This window comes from Ahaetulla prasina, chromosome 11 (genome assembly GCF_028640845.1).
Source record: "Ahaetulla prasina isolate Xishuangbanna chromosome 11, ASM2864084v1, whole genome shotgun sequence".
Lineage (NCBI taxonomy): Eukaryota > Metazoa > Chordata > Lepidosauria > Squamata > Colubridae > Ahaetulla > Ahaetulla prasina.
The window spans coordinates 22575873-22593097 of NC_080549.1; the positions used below are offsets into that span (position 1 = coordinate 22575873).

Here is a 17225-nt window from a genome sequence, read left to right on the forward strand (position 1 = left end):
ATGGGGAGAAACAGACTCAGGCTCAATCCATCCAAGATGGAGTGGCTGTGGATGCTGGCACCCCGGTACAGTCAGCTGCAACCGCGGCTGACTGTTGGGGGCGAGTCATTGGCCCCCACAGAAAGGGTGCGCAACTTGGGCGTTCTCCTGAATGGACGGCTGTCGTTTGAAGACCAGTTGGCGGCCGTCTCCAGGAGAGCTTTTTACCAGGTTCGCCTGGTTCGCCAGTTGCGCCCCTTCCTTGACTGGGATGCCTTATGCATGGTCACTCACGCTCTTGTCACTTCTCGTCTGGATTATTGCAATGCTCTCTACATGGGGCTACCCCTGAAGTGCACTCGGAGGCTTCAGTTAGTCCAGAATGCAGCTGCACGGGTGATTGAGGGAGCCACACGTTGCTCCCAGGTAACACCGCTCCTGCGCAGTCTGCACTGGCTACCTGTGGTCTTTCGGGTGCGCTTCAAGGTGTTGGTTACCACCTTTAAAGCGCTCCATGGCTTAGGGCCCGGGTACTTACGGGACCGCCTGCTGTTACCTTATGCCTCCCACCGACCTGTATGCTCACACAGAGAGGGTCTTCTTAGGGTGCCGTCCGCCAAGCAATGTCGGCTGGCGGCCCCCAGGGGAAGGGCCTTCTCTGTTGGAGCACCTATCCTCTGGAACGAACTTCCCCCTGGTTTGCGTCAATTACCTGACCTTTGGACCTTTCACCGTGAATTGAAAACGTAGTTGTTTATCCAAGCGGGACTGGCTTAATTTTTTAAATTTTTTAAATTTTTCGAATTTTAATAATTTTAATTGGGGTATTTTATTTATGGGTCAAATTTGACGGTTTTAATTTTCGGCCATTTATAGAATAGGTTATTTTAACTGTGGTTTTAATTTGTATATTGTACTGTTTTAATCTGGCTGTACACCGCCCTGAGTCCTTCGGGAGAAGGGCGGTATAAAAATCTAAATAATAAATAAAATAAATAAATAAATAAATAAATCACTAGAGATGTGCTATGTTCCTTCTTGCTTCAAATGCTCTACTATCATCCCAGTGTCAAAAAACCCCTCCATCAAGGAACTGAATGACTTCAGACTGGTTGCTCTAACATCTGTAGTTATGAAAACCTTTGAAAGGCTAGTGCTGGCCCACCTGAAAACCATCACGGATCCACTGTTAATTCAGCCAGTTCAGGCTGGTTTGGGTAAACTAGTAGTTCATTTGCTGGCTGGCTCCACCCCTCCCCTTCCAGGATTCCCCATTTTGGCTCCCAGGTAATTGCAGGGAGTCCTACTAGGCCCAAAATGGAGCAGTTTTTGTTCCCAGGAGGCTTTAGAAAGACCTCCTAGGCCCAAAAAGGGGCACGGGGGTTTGCCACGCCCCCCTGCAGCCCATTTTTGTTCCAAGGGGGATGCACAAGGCTGAGTTCTGCCTGTCACATCCGCTAGCCATGCCCACAATGGCCACGACCACCCAACCGGTCATTAGGGCAGAGAACCAGTTGTTAAATTATTTGAATCCCACCACTGCTACCTTCATTTACAATACTAGACAACACAGTATCAACAGTACAGACCTTCAAGTTTTTAGGTTCTATCATATCTCAAGACTTAAAATGGACACCTAACTTCAAAAACATCATCAAAAAGGCACAACAAAGAAAGTTCTTTCTGCACAAACTCAGAAAGCTTAAACTGCCCAAAGAGCTGCTGATTCAGTGATACAGGGGAATTATTGAGTCTGCATCTCTATAACTGTCTGGTTTGGCTCTGCAACCAAACAGACAGACTTCAATGGATAATTAGAACTGCAGAAAAAACAATTGCTACTAAACTACTTTCCATTGAGGACCTGTATACTGCACAAGTCAAAAAGAGGGCTGAGAAAATATCTACAGACCCCTCACATCCTGGACATAAATTGTTCCAACTTCTACCCTCAAAAAGATGCTATAGAGCAATGCGCACCAGAACAACTAGACACAAGGACAGTTTCCCCCCGAATGCCATCATTCTGCTAAACAACTAATTCCCGCAACACTGTCAAACTATTTACTAGGACTGTATTACTATTATTCTTCTCATCCTTCCTATTACCTATCTCTTCCCACTTATGATTGCAACCATATTGCTTGTATTTTTATGATTTATATTGTTCTGTTTGTTTCCTGGTATGATTTGATTGCTTATTAGTAACCTGTGATTATCACTAAGTGTTGTATCTTATGATTCTTTTTTTTTTTTATTGAAAGAGTTTTAAAAAAAAAAAAAAAACATTTTTCCCCCTTTTTTCCCCCTCCCTCCAAAAAAAACCAAAAAACAAAACGCCCCCCTCCCTCCCCCACCCCCCGGCTTCCCGGGTCAATCACAAGGTAAAGTTATACATAAACCAAACATAGAATAAAATTTTCCCTTCCAATCCAAATAACCACATCCAAAGCTTTTCGTCTCCCAACCCCCTCCCCATTACATAAAATAACTTTCTAATTATTCAAAGGCAATCTGATATTTCTTAATCTGATATCTGTTTTGTAGATAATCAATCCATTTTTTCCATTCAATTAAATATCTTTCCTGCGTATTGTCTTTTAAAAATGCTGAGATTTTAGCCATCTCAGCCAAATTAATAACTTTCAATATCCATTCTTCTATTGTAGGTATCTCTTCTTTCTTCCAGTATTGTCCAATCAATAGTCTTGCTGCTGTTATTAAGTTCAGAATCAATTTAGTCTCAATCCCTGTACAATCCGTTATAATTCCCAAAAGGAAAAATTGTGGCAGGAACTTTATCTTCTTCTTCAGTACATTTTGAATAATCCACCAAATTCTTATCCAAAAGACCTTAATTTTCTTGCAAGTCCACCAAATATGAAAATATGTAGCATCATCACAATCACACCTCCAACATTTCGCTTGGATATTAGGATACATACATGATAATTTTTTGGGATCTAAGTGCCATCTATAAAACATCTTATAAAAATTTTCCCTTAAATTCTGTGCTTGTGTAAACTTAACATTTCTAACCCAGATTTTCTCCCATGTTTCCAACATTATTGGTTCCTGAATATTCTGTGCCCATTTTATCATACAATCCTTTACTTGTATCTTATGATTCTTGATGAATGTATTTTTTCTTTTTTTCCTTTTATGTACACTGAGAGCATATGCACCAAAGACAAATTCCTTTTGTGTCCAATCACACTTGGCCAATAAAGAATCCTATCCTATCCTATCCTATCCTATCCACCCATCCATCTATCATTTGTCTATGTATAACAATTTTATTAAAAGACTTTACAATTATAGAGATTTTAAAACTACAAAACATAGAAGAATTAGAAAAGAGTATAAAAAAGAAAAAGAAAAAGTGAAGAATAACAAGAATGCAAGAAGAAGACAGCTATCTAAAGAAATGATTTCCAATCTTCTTTGAAGCAATTAAAAACATGGTAATTACCATTTCCACCCTCCCATGCTACAGTTTATAGTTCCCTACTGCCCATAAACAGAAATTTTAAATCAATAAATCCTGAAATCAGCAGTTAATTTTTACCCATTCGCAGCAAAAAGTCTATAAATGTTTCCAGTCCTTTATAAAAGTAGTTATAATTCACTCTTTCATCAAGTAAGTCAATATAGTGTTTGGCTGTCTATAATAATGAGGTGGGGCTTGATCCAGATTGAGATGAGGACATGACAGATTTATATTTTAGTTTTCGCCCACAAAGGCTAGGCCTTTAACATGGTTGATAAGTAATCATTTTTTTTAGATATGCAAATATCATGGGTGTTTTGAAGCATTGCTGGGTATTGATCTGGCTAGGAAGCCAAGATAGACAGAACATAGCAGAAAACTTAAATACAATCAGGGCACCAGATTGATAAATTCAATCCATCTGGATCCCTGGACCAACGATTTATAAAAGTTTGTTTTGCCATCAAGCTCCAATATTTAACTTCCCAGAGTTCTCAAAACTTGATTGTGAATGATTTCTGATGCCCTAAAATTATGCTCTGATTGTAATGGAGCAGTTACAGATTTATTTTACCAATGTTTACATATTTTATTCCACCAGCGTTTCTATAGAAACTCATTCAAATGGCTCTTAATTACACTTTTTCCTCTGGGGAAATCAGACACATTTTATGTACATCGTATTTTTCTCCAATTGCAATGACCACTAGCTCACTGTAATGAATTTCTAACTGCCCCCAGAAGGACATCTAAACTGAACCTTTTCTGAAAAAAAATTTCGGCTGTACCAGGAGATCATTGGGATATTTTAAGTGTAAAAAGCTAAATTGACTCCTATGGTCCAACCTGTGTCACTACATCTCTGTAATTATTTTCTGTAATGCTGGTCAGTGACTGCAATAATAAAAGACTTGTAATCTCAATACCTCTGGAGGACTCTGGTTAATATAACTATATTAAGCAATAGCTAGCTTTTTCATCTCCTCTGCACCCTGCAGATACCACTGATTGCAAATGGATGCTGAAGCCACACACATCAGGATGGGGAGGCCAGAGGGAAGAATCAGATGTGATATGAATATTTCTGCTAAATCTCCATATGTGTTAATGTTTCCCCTGTGACTCCACTTTAAAAACAGTTTTCAGTTAGGACATCAGTGGCAAAGATGATTTGCGAAGAACACAGAGAGAAAATGTTTGAAATGAATTATTAACAGACTGACCCTTCCCTTGTTGGTAAAGTGCATAGCTGTTCAAGGAGCTGGACTTTTTCAGAAAAAAAAAAAGATGAAGGCTAACCTTGAGATGTAACAAGAACAGGGTGCAGTGCTGGATTTTAAGCACCTGCCAGCATATGCCCAGAAATGCAGCTCAGAGGCCTTAGATCTGATTATTTGAAGCTGCTTTTCAGAGATGTTCTTCGGGACAGGGAAAGGCTTAGGTTTCTCTTAAGGGAGGACTTCAATGTAACACGCTCAAAATGGTATTTGACTTCGCACTGTGAGGCTGGCCCTTCTCTCCGGCCCACAGACATAATTTCTTGTTTTGCAGGTAGTCCATTCTTAGCACATCATCCCTGCTGTGTGTCTGTTCAAAGTGCAAAATGTCACTTGGAACCAGGGGTGTTAATCATGACTGTTTCAGCTTTCAAGGCAAGCAGAAAGAACTTTAGAAATTAGACACCAATGAAAGTGCCGTTGCTATGAATTCACTCTGCCTTCAAAGGGGCCCTGCTGCTTCTTTGTTTCCTATAAATACTTCTACCTCCCCCTTTCCAATGTTAAGCCCCCTCAGCCTCCTGCATAGTATATTACAAGGGTTTTTATTTATGAAGTTTTACCTGTACTCATATTCAATTGCTGGTTGGATCATTGAATGCTGCAAATAGGTTGTTGGTTTCCCTCCCCTCCCAAACCATTGACCATCATTATACAATCATAGGGTTGGAGGGACCTTGGTGGTCTTCTAGTCCAACCCCCTGTCCAAGAGAAAAGCCTCATATCATCCAATTGGCTGTCCAATCTCTTCTTGGAAACCTCCAGCAATGGAACACCCACAACTTATGGAGGCAAGCTGTTCCACTGATTAATTTCTCTCAGTGTCAGGAAGTTTCTTCTTAGTTCCAGATTGAATCTCTCTTTAACAAGCTACCACCTGTTACATATTGTCCTGCCCTCAGGTGCTTTGGAGAATAAGTTGCTCATCTCTTCTCTGTGACAGCCCCTCACTAGAAGACAGTTATCATGTTATTCCTAAATCTTCTCTTCATTAACCAAGGAATTGGGTTTTTTAAAAATCTAAACTGTTCCAAGTGATTTTTAATTGCTGTTACAATTATGTATTGTACAATTATGTATGGGTTCTGGCTGTAGAACTGCAGTGGGAGATTAGCTTAAGAGCTAGCTCTTCAAAGCTGCAACTGGTTAGATGGGCTCCAGCACAAGTCTGACAGCTCGGAAGATGACAGGTGACAGACCCAGATTGGAACCTGCAACATTATCCTGGGACATGTATGTATAAAGGTAGTCTTTGACCTACGACCACAATTGAGCCCAACATTTCTGTTGCTAAGTGAGACACTGTTGTAAAATGAATTTTATCCCATTTTGCAACCTTTCTTGCTACAGTTGTTAAATGAAACACTGCAGCTGTTAATTTAGTAACATAGTTGTTAAATGAATCTAGCTTCCCCATTGACTTTGCTTGTCAGAAGGTCGCAAAAGGGTATCTCGTGACCTTGGGACACTGCAATTGTCATGAACCAGTTGCTTAAGCATCCAAATTTTGATCGCATGACCATGGGGATGCTGCAATGGTTGTAAGTGTGAAAAATGGTCTTCTGACTTTTTTCAGTGATGTTGCAACTTCAAACCATTAAACATTAACATTAACAAACCACTAGACATTAAAAGAACTAAGTGAAGGACTACCTGTATTTGTATTCATTCCTGCAATAGTTTTCTCTGCTGTTTAAGCTCTCCCCTCTATGAAAGAAATGGGAGATGTTTCTGTTCTTTCGTTTCACAATTCCTGAGGAATTAGACTGTTGAGCCAGGTATCATGTCATGCAGTTTAAGAGTGTATAAACAGGGAAGGTGATGTCCTACATTAAACTCTGATTTTGGCTGAGCTGCTAGCAATCCAGACCAGCTTCAGTCTGGAATAGGAAGATAAAGTTTCTTGCCAGATGTTCAGATGTTGGGTGACATCTGTATTCTACAATTTTGCCTGACAAACATGAGACAAGGACTACATGAAAGGATGGGCTGTTCTTGTGCCTTGAGACTTTACCCTTAACCCTGATATTCTTCAGGTCAGTTGGACCAGTTCTCATAACAAGGTTGTCCTTGATTTATGACCAGAATTGAGCCCAAAATTCCTGTTGCTAAGTGAGATATTTGTTAAGTTTGCCCCATTTTATTACCTTTCTTGCCACAGCTGTTAAGTGAATCAGTGCAGTTGTTAAATTAGTTATAAGGTTGGTAAGTAAATTTGGCTTCCCCATTGACTTTGCTAGTCAGAAGGTAGCAAAAGGGGATCACGTGACCCTGAGACATTGCAACTGTCATAAATATGAATTAGATGCCAAACATCTGAATTTCAATCATGTGACCATGGGAATAAGTGTCCAAAATGGTCATAAGCCACTTTTTTCAGTGCTGTTGTAACTTCAAACAGTCACTAATTGAACTGTTGTATGTCGAGGACTACCTGTACACCCATACCCACCTAGATTTTGGTCATGCTGGCTAGCATTATGGAATTCAAAGCCAATAAACCCAGAATATTATTCCAAGAAAGCATTAACATCTTCCATTCCTAATTATTTGATATTCAATTTTTATAAAAGTTTTTAATATTTGGAATATGGTTGGTGTTTCTAAATAAACATTGGCGATCACATTTCAGAACTTAAGTTCTCCTGCTTTAAAATAACATCAGAATGCAACACAGACCAGTCTGTTGAAATCTTTCTTCCCATTCACTTAAAAATGACATCAGCCATCTGTCCAATTCATCAAGTCAACATCTGCCTTTTCATTGTTATATAAAACAAGAACAATTCAAGGATAAAAGTATTCGATATTAAAGGTTACATTTTAAATCTTTGTATACTTGCCTATAAATCAGAGAACAAACTCATTTTCTAGGCATTAGAAAGCTATCTTTTCAATAATTGCTCCTGAAATTTTTTGGGGAAATTATCTGAAATGTATATAGCCATTTATTTATTTTGGGAGAGAAGGAAGGGAAGATACAGTATTGCTAAAGATGGCAATGAAAATATTGGTTAAAAACCAGGAGCCAAAATCTGGAGCCAGTGAATGCCTTCTCTCTAAGGTTTTGCAAGCACTTGCAGAACTCGATTTCCAAGCCAGCTTTTCTCATGGACATTTTAGAGAATTGATCTGCCAACCAACTAAGCAAACAATGCTGAGATTAATATTACTACCTACAGTGGAGAATATGTCTTCTTTAGATAGAACTAGCTGAACTCTAAACCAGGGGTGTCAAACTTGATTTCATTGAGGGCCACATCAGGTTGTGTTTGATCTCGAGGAGGAAGGGTGGGGGTGGATAGGGGTGGGCGTGGCCAGCTTGACACCAATCCTGTCAGGGGTGCCTATGGCAGTCCGAGCAATCTGCCAGCGAAAACGGGCTCCTGAGCTCCATTTTCAGCTGCCACGGCCTCCTGCAACTCTCTGCCAGTGAAAACAGAGCTAGGGAGGGCCGTAGGCTGACAGACGGCACTGCAGGCCGGTCCTTCACTAGCAGCCCATTTTGGCTGGCAGAAGCACTCTGGGCTGGTCCTTCATTGTTTCCAGGGCAGCCCCGCGGGCCACATCTAAGTAACCCATGGGCTGGATCTGGCCCCCAGGCCTTGAGTTTCACACCCCTGCTCTAAACATTTCATTTTTGTGTGCAATACATCTCAGCATAGAAGCTTCCTTTCCTTTCCTTTCCTTTCCTTTCCTTTCCTTTCCTTTCCTTTCCTTTCCTTTCCTTTCCTTTCCTTTCCTTTCTCCTTTTCTTCTTTCCTCATCCCTGCTTGCCCTTCCTTCCTCCCTCTCTCCCTTCCCCTTCCCCTTCCCCTTCCCTTCCCTTCCCTTCCCTAATACTTGTCCTTGCGTCTATGGTTGTGTGTGTGTATGTGTGTGTGTGTGTGTGTGTGTGCACAGGGGAGAGAAAGAGAGAGAGAATGCCACATGGATAACCTATCTGGAAACAGAACTAAAGGCTTAGGACCGGGCTATTTATGAGACTGCCTACTGCCACCACTGGTCTCCCAACGACCTGTGCGCTCCCACAGAGTGGGCCTGCTCAGGGTGCCGTCGACCAAACAATGTCGGTTAGCGGCCCCCAGGGGGAGGGCCTTCTCTGTGGCAGCACCGGCCCTTTGGAATGAGTTACCTCTGGGGTTACGCCAACTCCCCGACCTCCGAACCTTCAAGCGGGAACTGAAGACCTTACTATTTAATCGTGCGGGACTAGCCTAAGTGTATTTTAATTATAATTTTAAATTTTAAGGGTTTTTACGTCAGTCTATGACCTTTTAGTTAATTAGGCCTATTTAATATTTGTTTTAAATTCATTTTAAATTTGTTATTTATATTATGTATTATTTGTGTTTTTAATAAGGCTGTAAACCGCCCTGAATCCTTCGGGAGAAGGGCGGTATAGAAATTAAACTATAAAATAAATAAAATAAATAAAGGACTACAGTATTTTACCATCTATTATAGGATATCAACAGGTCAAAGAAGTTATCAACTAATGTTAAGGACTTACCTAAAACCTCTGTCCTGGCTTCTTACCATTGTTAGTAACTTTATCACAAGATACCAATATATACTTTTACTTGCCCAACTAACATTCCTCCTTTTAACCATTGTAACATTCTAATCACTGAGCTATGGTGGCAAGTGGTTAGAATGCAGTATTGCAGGCTAATCCTGCCAACTGCCAGCAGTTTGATTCTCACCAACTCAGCCTTTCATCCTTCCGAAGTCAGTAAAAAAAGGACCCCAATTGTTGAGGGCAATATGCTGACTCTGTTAACCGCTTAGACTATAGGGCTATAAAGCACTATAAAGCAGTATATAAGTTTAAATGCTATTGCTATTGTGCCAAGATAGACTTGCAAATGTCCCATATTCAGTACAGCCTTGTCCTTCAATGTCTCTTGAATTAATGGTACACTGTTTGCTAATTCCTTTTAATAGATTCACAGAACCTATTAATAACCAAGTTATTAAGGAATTAACCAAGTCAATCAGACATACTTTACATCAGCGGTCACCAACTGGCGGTCTGTGAGAAAATTTTGGTGGTCCGCAGAAAAATTATTTGCACTTTTTATATTGCACTAAATTAGGGGCCCTCAAACTACAATCCCTGGGCCAGATACGTGCAATGAATGTTTGTGTTACTGCAGAGAGTCTCTCATTTTGGGGTCTTTTTGTGTGGGTCAAATGGGGGAAGAAATTCCAACTTGAGGTCTGCTTTGGCTTCCTGGTGCGGGGCTTTGGGCGAAGGCTGTGGGGGAAGCATTGCTGGTGGTGAAGAGCCAGAGGGCACTGCATCATGGCCTGGAACTGGCTGACCATCTCAGCCCACTGAGCCTCCAGGCGCCAGTACCTGGCCTTGCACTCATGCAGGTCTTCCCTCTGCTTGGAAAGCCTAAGGAGCCCGGGCAGAGAGGCGAGGAGTGGCTGGGAGGTGAGGGATGAATAGGGGCCGGTGAGACACCCCTCAATGTGAGTGACATCATTGGCCATGCCCACTAAGTCACATGACCACTTAGCCATGCCTACCCAGCCAGTCATTAGACAAATCATATTAGTGATCCACAGGATTTAAAAGTATGAATTTAGTGGTCTCTGAGGTCTGAAAGGTTGGTGACCCCTGCTTTACATCACTCTTTTTTGACTCAAATTTATAGACTACTTGTAATAAAATCCATTAAGAATATGCTTCTAATGAAAGGAATGGTATCACAGGAGATGTAAAGCTTGCTCCATAGGCTTAAGTCAAATCTTGCTACTTTAATCTATGTGTTAAATTTTACAGTTTCTTTTATACATTTCACTGTTGCTCTTTTTGTAAAGTTTTCTTCATGTTTCCTCCCAAATATTCATCAAATGCTAACACATTTGAAATGATGTTGTTGTGGGTAGCCAATTAAAGTTACTTGCTTTTTAGTTGCTGAAAGGATGTCATGGAGTTTTACTTAGTCACAATTGCTGTTAGCTCTGATTTTGATTCTTATGCTAGTTAAGTGCACTGACCTTTATTTTCATTTCCCACCCCATCCCAATTCCCCCACTCCATCCTATTCTACTCTATCTATAAGTATTATCACCCTATAATGTTAACAATAGCCAGGACCATAATGCTATTGCAGAATAGTAGTTTGGCTTGCCAAGGTACCAGCCCTGTTATAGGACATGTTTATGTGCTTCCCAAGGTACGCCAATGGAGGGCAAGCTGGCTTTGCACCAGAGAGAAACATGAGTGGCTCTTCTTTAAGGCCCCCTTCCTTCCCAGAGTAGCCTCACAAATGGGCATCACAAGTGCGAAAGTTCAGAGCCATCAGGAATCTGACTGCCTGCACAGAGCACCAACTCGTTTCCCCACTGTAGTGATTCCTATCTATCTACTGGCATAAAGCATGCTTTTGAACTGTTAGGGGAACAGAAGCTGAGGTAAGTGATAGGAGCTTACTCTGCCAGGCAGAGCTAGGGCTTGAACTACTGGAGCTGAGACCATCTCCAGCATTATTAAGCCATTGAGCCACCACACCTATGTTCTACCTATAATGACATCTGGGAATGGCCATGAGAAGAGATGCTGCCTATGAAATAATCAGATAAGTGACAGAATAGCCCACAGCTGTATAAGGGCCGAGAAAGAAACTCTAATTTTTCAGACTTCTAAAAGGGATGGTAGGAGATTTGTACTTTCAGATTTACAAGATTTTGTTGAGTTTTATAGATGAAGGAGCACAGTTCTGATTTTTCATTTTGGAAAGGCATTGGCTCACAAGGAACTTCATTTTGATCTAGCAGCTATCTTGCTTTTCATTGGAATAGGATGAAATCTAGCTTTAAAAAAGCATATACACAAATGCACTGAGCTAGAAAAAACTAGCACAACAGGATCCATAGTAAAGAAACTGAGGCTGTGTTTCTTAAGTGGCAACTTCCTCTGAGCTTATAAACATTTTTGCATCCATTCTGCAGGGATGGAAATTTTATTTTTGCATGCTTCTTTTTTAAGGATCTAACCTCAGTGAAGAGCTGCCCTCCAGAAACCCAGCTTAGGACAGTCAGTTCTTTAAGAACAGCTCTGCTTGTTTGTATTTTTAATCTAACAACAGAAATGCCTGGATGTCTGGTCATTGTTAAAGGCTGGAGTTCAGCTTTGCCTTGCTCAATATGTTCCTTTGAGATAACTCACAGCATGACAATTGAGACTGACATTCACCTAAGAATACAAAAAGGCATTTTTTGCTATGCCAGATGCTGTGACAAAATATCAGGACTATACAAGAGAGGGGGGATGGGACAGAGAGACAGATAGAGAGACAGACAAACAACAACATTCAAGGACTGTATGCAACAAGGAAATCCAGATGAGTTAGCCTTACGTGGAAAAGGCATTGTTTTGCTTCTCACAACGGATCCCTTTGCAATTGTTGGGTTCTTCGGAGGCACTCGTCTCATAATAGAAATAAAGCTGGTTGAGTCCATTGGCAAAAGCTAGCAGCACCAGGCAGTAAATGAAGAGGAACTTGAGAATGTCTAGCAGCATACGTCCCAGAGAGATCTGCAGGGGTCCCAGGTGAGAGTTTGCTGTAAACAGGGAGATGAGACGCAAGGAGCTTAAAATGTTTGATATGGCAAAGAGGGCTTCTGCTATCAGGGTTGGGTGCCACATTTCCCATTCCTGCCTTGGACGGGAACCATTGTACTGCAAAAAATAATAGGGGGAGGGGAGGTAAAAGAACATAGGTGAATGCTTGCAAGTCAACTCTTGAAGGCATATTATTTCATGTTGTTAAAGCATTCCGCTCATTCACACTCTGTCTGTCTATCTGTCTGTCTCTGTCTCTGTCTCTCTCTCTCTCTCTCTCACACACACACACACACACATATACACAACTGCATGCAACCAGGTAGACTAGACAAATGGAAGGCTTTGGTGCCAAACAGAGAGGGTTGTCTCCCTCTAGTTCACTCCCTCCAAGGTCTCCCCATACAGGTAGTCCTACACTTATAGCAGTTTGTTTAGTGACTGTGCAAAGTTATAACAGCACTGAAAAAAAGTGGCTTATGATAATTTTTCACACTTATGACCATTACGGCATGCCCAAGGTCATGTGGTCAACTTTTGCCATCTTTTGACAAGCAAAGTTAATGGGGAAGCCAGATTCACTTGACAACCCTGTTACTAATTTAACAAATGCAGTACTTCACTTAACAATTGTGTCAAGAAAGATCATAAAATGGGGTAAAATTCACTTAAATGTCTTGTTTAGCAACAGAAATTTTGGGCTCAATTTTGGTCATAAGTCAAGGACTACCTACTTGATTCCCAATGCATGGACATAGCAGACCAAAACAAGCAGGCTATTTCTCCCTTCCATTAGGACACAATCCTGATGACCAGGCTTGATAAATTATCCTGTGCTTAAAGAACAAACGCAAGGAAACCTCCTCCAATCATTAGGAGAGTGCATGAAATAGGAACTGCATCTTATTTCAAACTCAGAACAAAACAGCCCCATCAACTGTCACTTTGGAACAATTGAGTTGGCTGGCTTCCACTGAAACAAATCTCAAAACAGCTGAAGCATTTTATTTCAACCTGAACCTCAAAACATCAGTGTCCGAGCCAGTTTTGTTCAGAGCTCAGTGCACTTAAAAGGGCCAGGGCGATTTCAAAACACTGAGTTTGAAATAAAGTTGTGATTGAATATTGTTTGCCAAGAAAAGCAATTGGGACACTCAGGAGTGAGAGGTTTATCAAATATTCTCCAAAGGGAATTCAACAAGATTTTTTTTGAGATGAGGTATGTCCCGTTGACAGTTACAATAAATATTTAACATTGTAGTCTTTGGGAATAATTGAGAAATAAATCATATATTTTCCCTGGAAGGAAAAAAAATCTGCAAAATTGTAGTTCTGCTCTGCACCAAATCAACTGTTGGAGAAAACAAACATCTAAGATGAAATAATGTGATTTTTTTTTTGTTTCCTCCTTAGTGAAACTATCTGGGGAGTTCTCAGCTAAGATACATTACTCTAAACAATTTCAACACATCAATACCCATTGCCTTCAGAAGTTTTGAGTGCTTCATGACTGGAGGTTTTTAAGAAGAGATTGGACAATCATTAGTCTGACTTGGTATAAGGTTTCCTGCCTTATACCTTGATGATTTCTTGATTAGGCTGTTGTTTGAGCAGTAAGAATCCTTCCACCAGGAGAGATCAAACCCTACTCCCTTCTAGCACTGATGAGGTTACCTAGTTGGGTAATGAAACATCTGCAAGGAAAGCACTATGCTCAGAGAGCATCGAGGACTCCACAGTTCAGTCCTGAACTACAACTACTCTTTTTTTGAGAATTATAATGGCTGGGCTTACATGTTGTGGTCCTACTGACTTTGCAACCATCTTCCTCCAAATAATTATTTTTGGTTGTTGCCGAGCAAAACATTGCAGACATTTGATGTAAAGGAATCTTCCACTGAAAGCTGAGCCAACAGATAGCAGTTCATTTCAAGAGAAAGCAAAATGGCTGCCATCAATATGGCTGCTTCACTGAGAAACTCTGTCTCTCTAAAAAAAGAAAGAAAGAAATTATTCTACTCTAGAGCTATGGAACAAATATTTTGGTTACTTTTTAAGGTCAGATAGTTTATCCCCCATCCTTGGGGGAAATACAAATGGATTTGTTTTGCCTCTGACCAAGATACAATTTCAATTGAGTTATAGGAATGGAGAATACTTAAACTTCTTTTAAAAAAATAAAAGTAATTCTTTTCCAGCACAGAGGATTTGAAATTGCATACAAACCTATCCCTACATGATTTCTAATTGTTTCTGACAGTTCAGACTGTTTTCTACATCTGTGAACGTCATGGGTAGAACTTAGAAGTCCCTTAGAAAACTCATTTTTAACACTTCACTAGGTCTTCATCTGGAAGTCACAAGAAGAGACTGAGAGGCTAAAATGAATGCCAGGAGGGCTCTAGGATACTAAATATGTCTTGTGGTCAGTGACAAATTTCTCCCCAGTGTGCTTGGTTCCTGGTCATTGTGTCTGGTGAATACAACAAAGGCAGAATGTGATTAAATCATTTTCCTACCCAGAATTTTTTGTTTTAGAGGGGGAAAAGGGAGAATAAACTGAAGGACAAACTCTGATGAGCTCCATTTAATTAAAAAAAACATTTTAATGACTCATCTTTCTCTTGTCCTGGATAGTTTTGGCTCTTTCTTACCAAAATGCTCAAGGCAGCATTCCAAATCCTAATGAATGTCAAAGAGACCTGACGTCAGCAGTCCCAGGTAGATCTGAGAGAAAGTTGACCAGGTAAGCTAATAGCTACATTACTGAAAAGCTACATTAACAGAATCTTGTTAAGTCTGATAGTTACAATGTCAGGCCTGGAAGCCATCTTTTGCATTGGGCCTTCAGGCCTGCCACATTTACTGCTGTGGGAAACTGGGCGGGGGGATTGTAATGGAGCAGGGGAGATATATAGTCATAATAACATTCCTTTCTCGGAGAGTCAAGGATATCTTGCCCTGCACCTGGAGGGGTGTGACTAGCAGGTATCTCCAGTTGGGATGGTGCTTTGATTCGACCATGTGATGGACTTGTGGGTGCTGGGCAGGGACTTGGACTTTCTTTTGGGTGGGGAAAACCTGGAAGCTTTCAGATTCATGTTTTCCCAGATGTGCCAATATGACATCTCTAATAAAATGGAACTTTGAGGAACTGCAAGCCTCAGAGTCTTCTTTTGTTGGAGGTGTTACTTGGAATCCTCACATAGAAATCTTCCACCATCTCTTTTAGAGACTGAAAAGTTCCTTTCTCAGAGTCTCTGTCTGTTTGCTGTTGTAGTCTATGCCCTTTCTGAGGACCCAGATTGTTGGGGGCAATATGCTGACTCTATAAACTGCTTAGAGAGGGCTGTAAAGCACTGTGTACAGTATATAAGTCTCACTTTTATTGCTATTGCTATTCCCTAAGCAGCATCTCTTCATTTCTCAAGTCATTCCCACATAACACTACACCTGGACATCACTTATAAGGAGACGGACACTCCTTCCTTGATTCAGCCATATGGCTTGTGGATGTATTCCTCATTTGCAATTAATGCATGGACCAACTGATATTATTTGAACTTCTGTGAATGGTTGTTGAATTATTAAAATTTCAAATATGTAGAATGAAACTGATTTCAATAAAAGAACTTTTGATCTCATTCACCACAGATCATTGTATGGTAGAATATTTAGCAGAAGTTAGTAATGGTATGTGGGAAAGACTTCTGGTTCTCAGAGGTGACATTATATGAATTATGAAAGTTTTTTTCTGATGTCAAAATATTTCAACCTCAGAACATCCATGCTATTCTTCAAACAGTTCATTCTGAGTACGCTGGAAGAGTTCCAGTGGTTAAAAAGAGCTGTTCCAACCTCCATTCTGAAATCAGAATAGTTCAGTTCAAGACCAGATCACTCTGTTACTTTCCAAATGATCGATGTCTACTTTGAAACATGGTGCCTATCTTTAAACATCATTGAATTTTGATCTCTGCTCCCAGAAGGTACAAAATACTTTCAATGTCCAAGAAAGAACATTTAAGAATGTTTTGGTAAACTATACTAAATAGCCAGCCAAAACAGTAAAGAACTGTGTGGCTAGGACTTATTTCTGGAGCTAAGCAAGAAAAGAAAAAATAGAGGTCATTGAAAAGATCCCATCCCACTTGGGGCCAGCCAGAGGTGCTATTTGCCGGTCTCTGAACTACTCAAAATTTCCACTACTGGTTCTCCAAAACCTGTTAGAACCTGCTGAATTTCACCCCTGCTTTCACTCTAACCAGACTGGTCTCCATGCATTAGTCCGTGATGGTGAACCTATGGCACGCATGCCACAGGTGGCACACGGAGGCATTTCTGTGGGCACGTGAGCCATCACCGTAGATCAGCTCCACCACACATGCATGCGCACCTCCCACCAGCCAGCTAATTTTTGGGTCTCTGCCGTGCATGCAGGAGACATACACATAATCCTCAGGCCATCCATCCCCTCCCAGGATGGGAGACCCACACCACCCGTTTTGAATGCCAGGTAAGTACAGGGCTCATGCAGAGCCTCTGGAGGGTGAAAAATGGGCCTACCGGAAGTCTAGGCCCATCTGGAAATGGGCCGTTTCTGGCCTCCGGAGTCTTTAGGGAGGCCTGCTAGGCCCAAAACAGGGCAGGGGGGGTCACGCACACCAGTACAGAGGGCGGGAAAGCACAGGAGGGGGATTGCAGGCACATGCTCAGCGGGGCCAGGCATGTGTGGGGGCACTGGATTATGGGTATGGGCAGGCGCATGCACACATGCTTTTGGCACCTGAGGAAAAAAAGTTTAGCCATCACTGCATTAGATGAAGAGATCTTTCAATTTCTGCCCCTTCTACATGCAAGCCATGCCGAATTCTCACTAAACAAGGGGCCTCTGGTGGCT

The 17225-nt window shown here is 41.1% G+C and overlaps 1 protein-coding gene across 1 annotated transcript in view; it reads right to left on the reverse strand.

Annotated features, from left to right (window-relative positions):
- Window positions 1-17225, reverse strand: part of TRPC5 (transient receptor potential cation channel subfamily C member 5) — a 364061-nt gene that overhangs the window by 60566 nt on the left and 286270 nt on the right. Inside the window, exon 6 of the mRNA XM_058154565.1 lies at window positions 12120-12442. Within this exon, the coding sequence (XP_058010548.1) occupies window positions 12120-12442 (323 nt within the window). The remainder of the gene's footprint in view (window positions 1-12119; window positions 12443-17225) is intronic.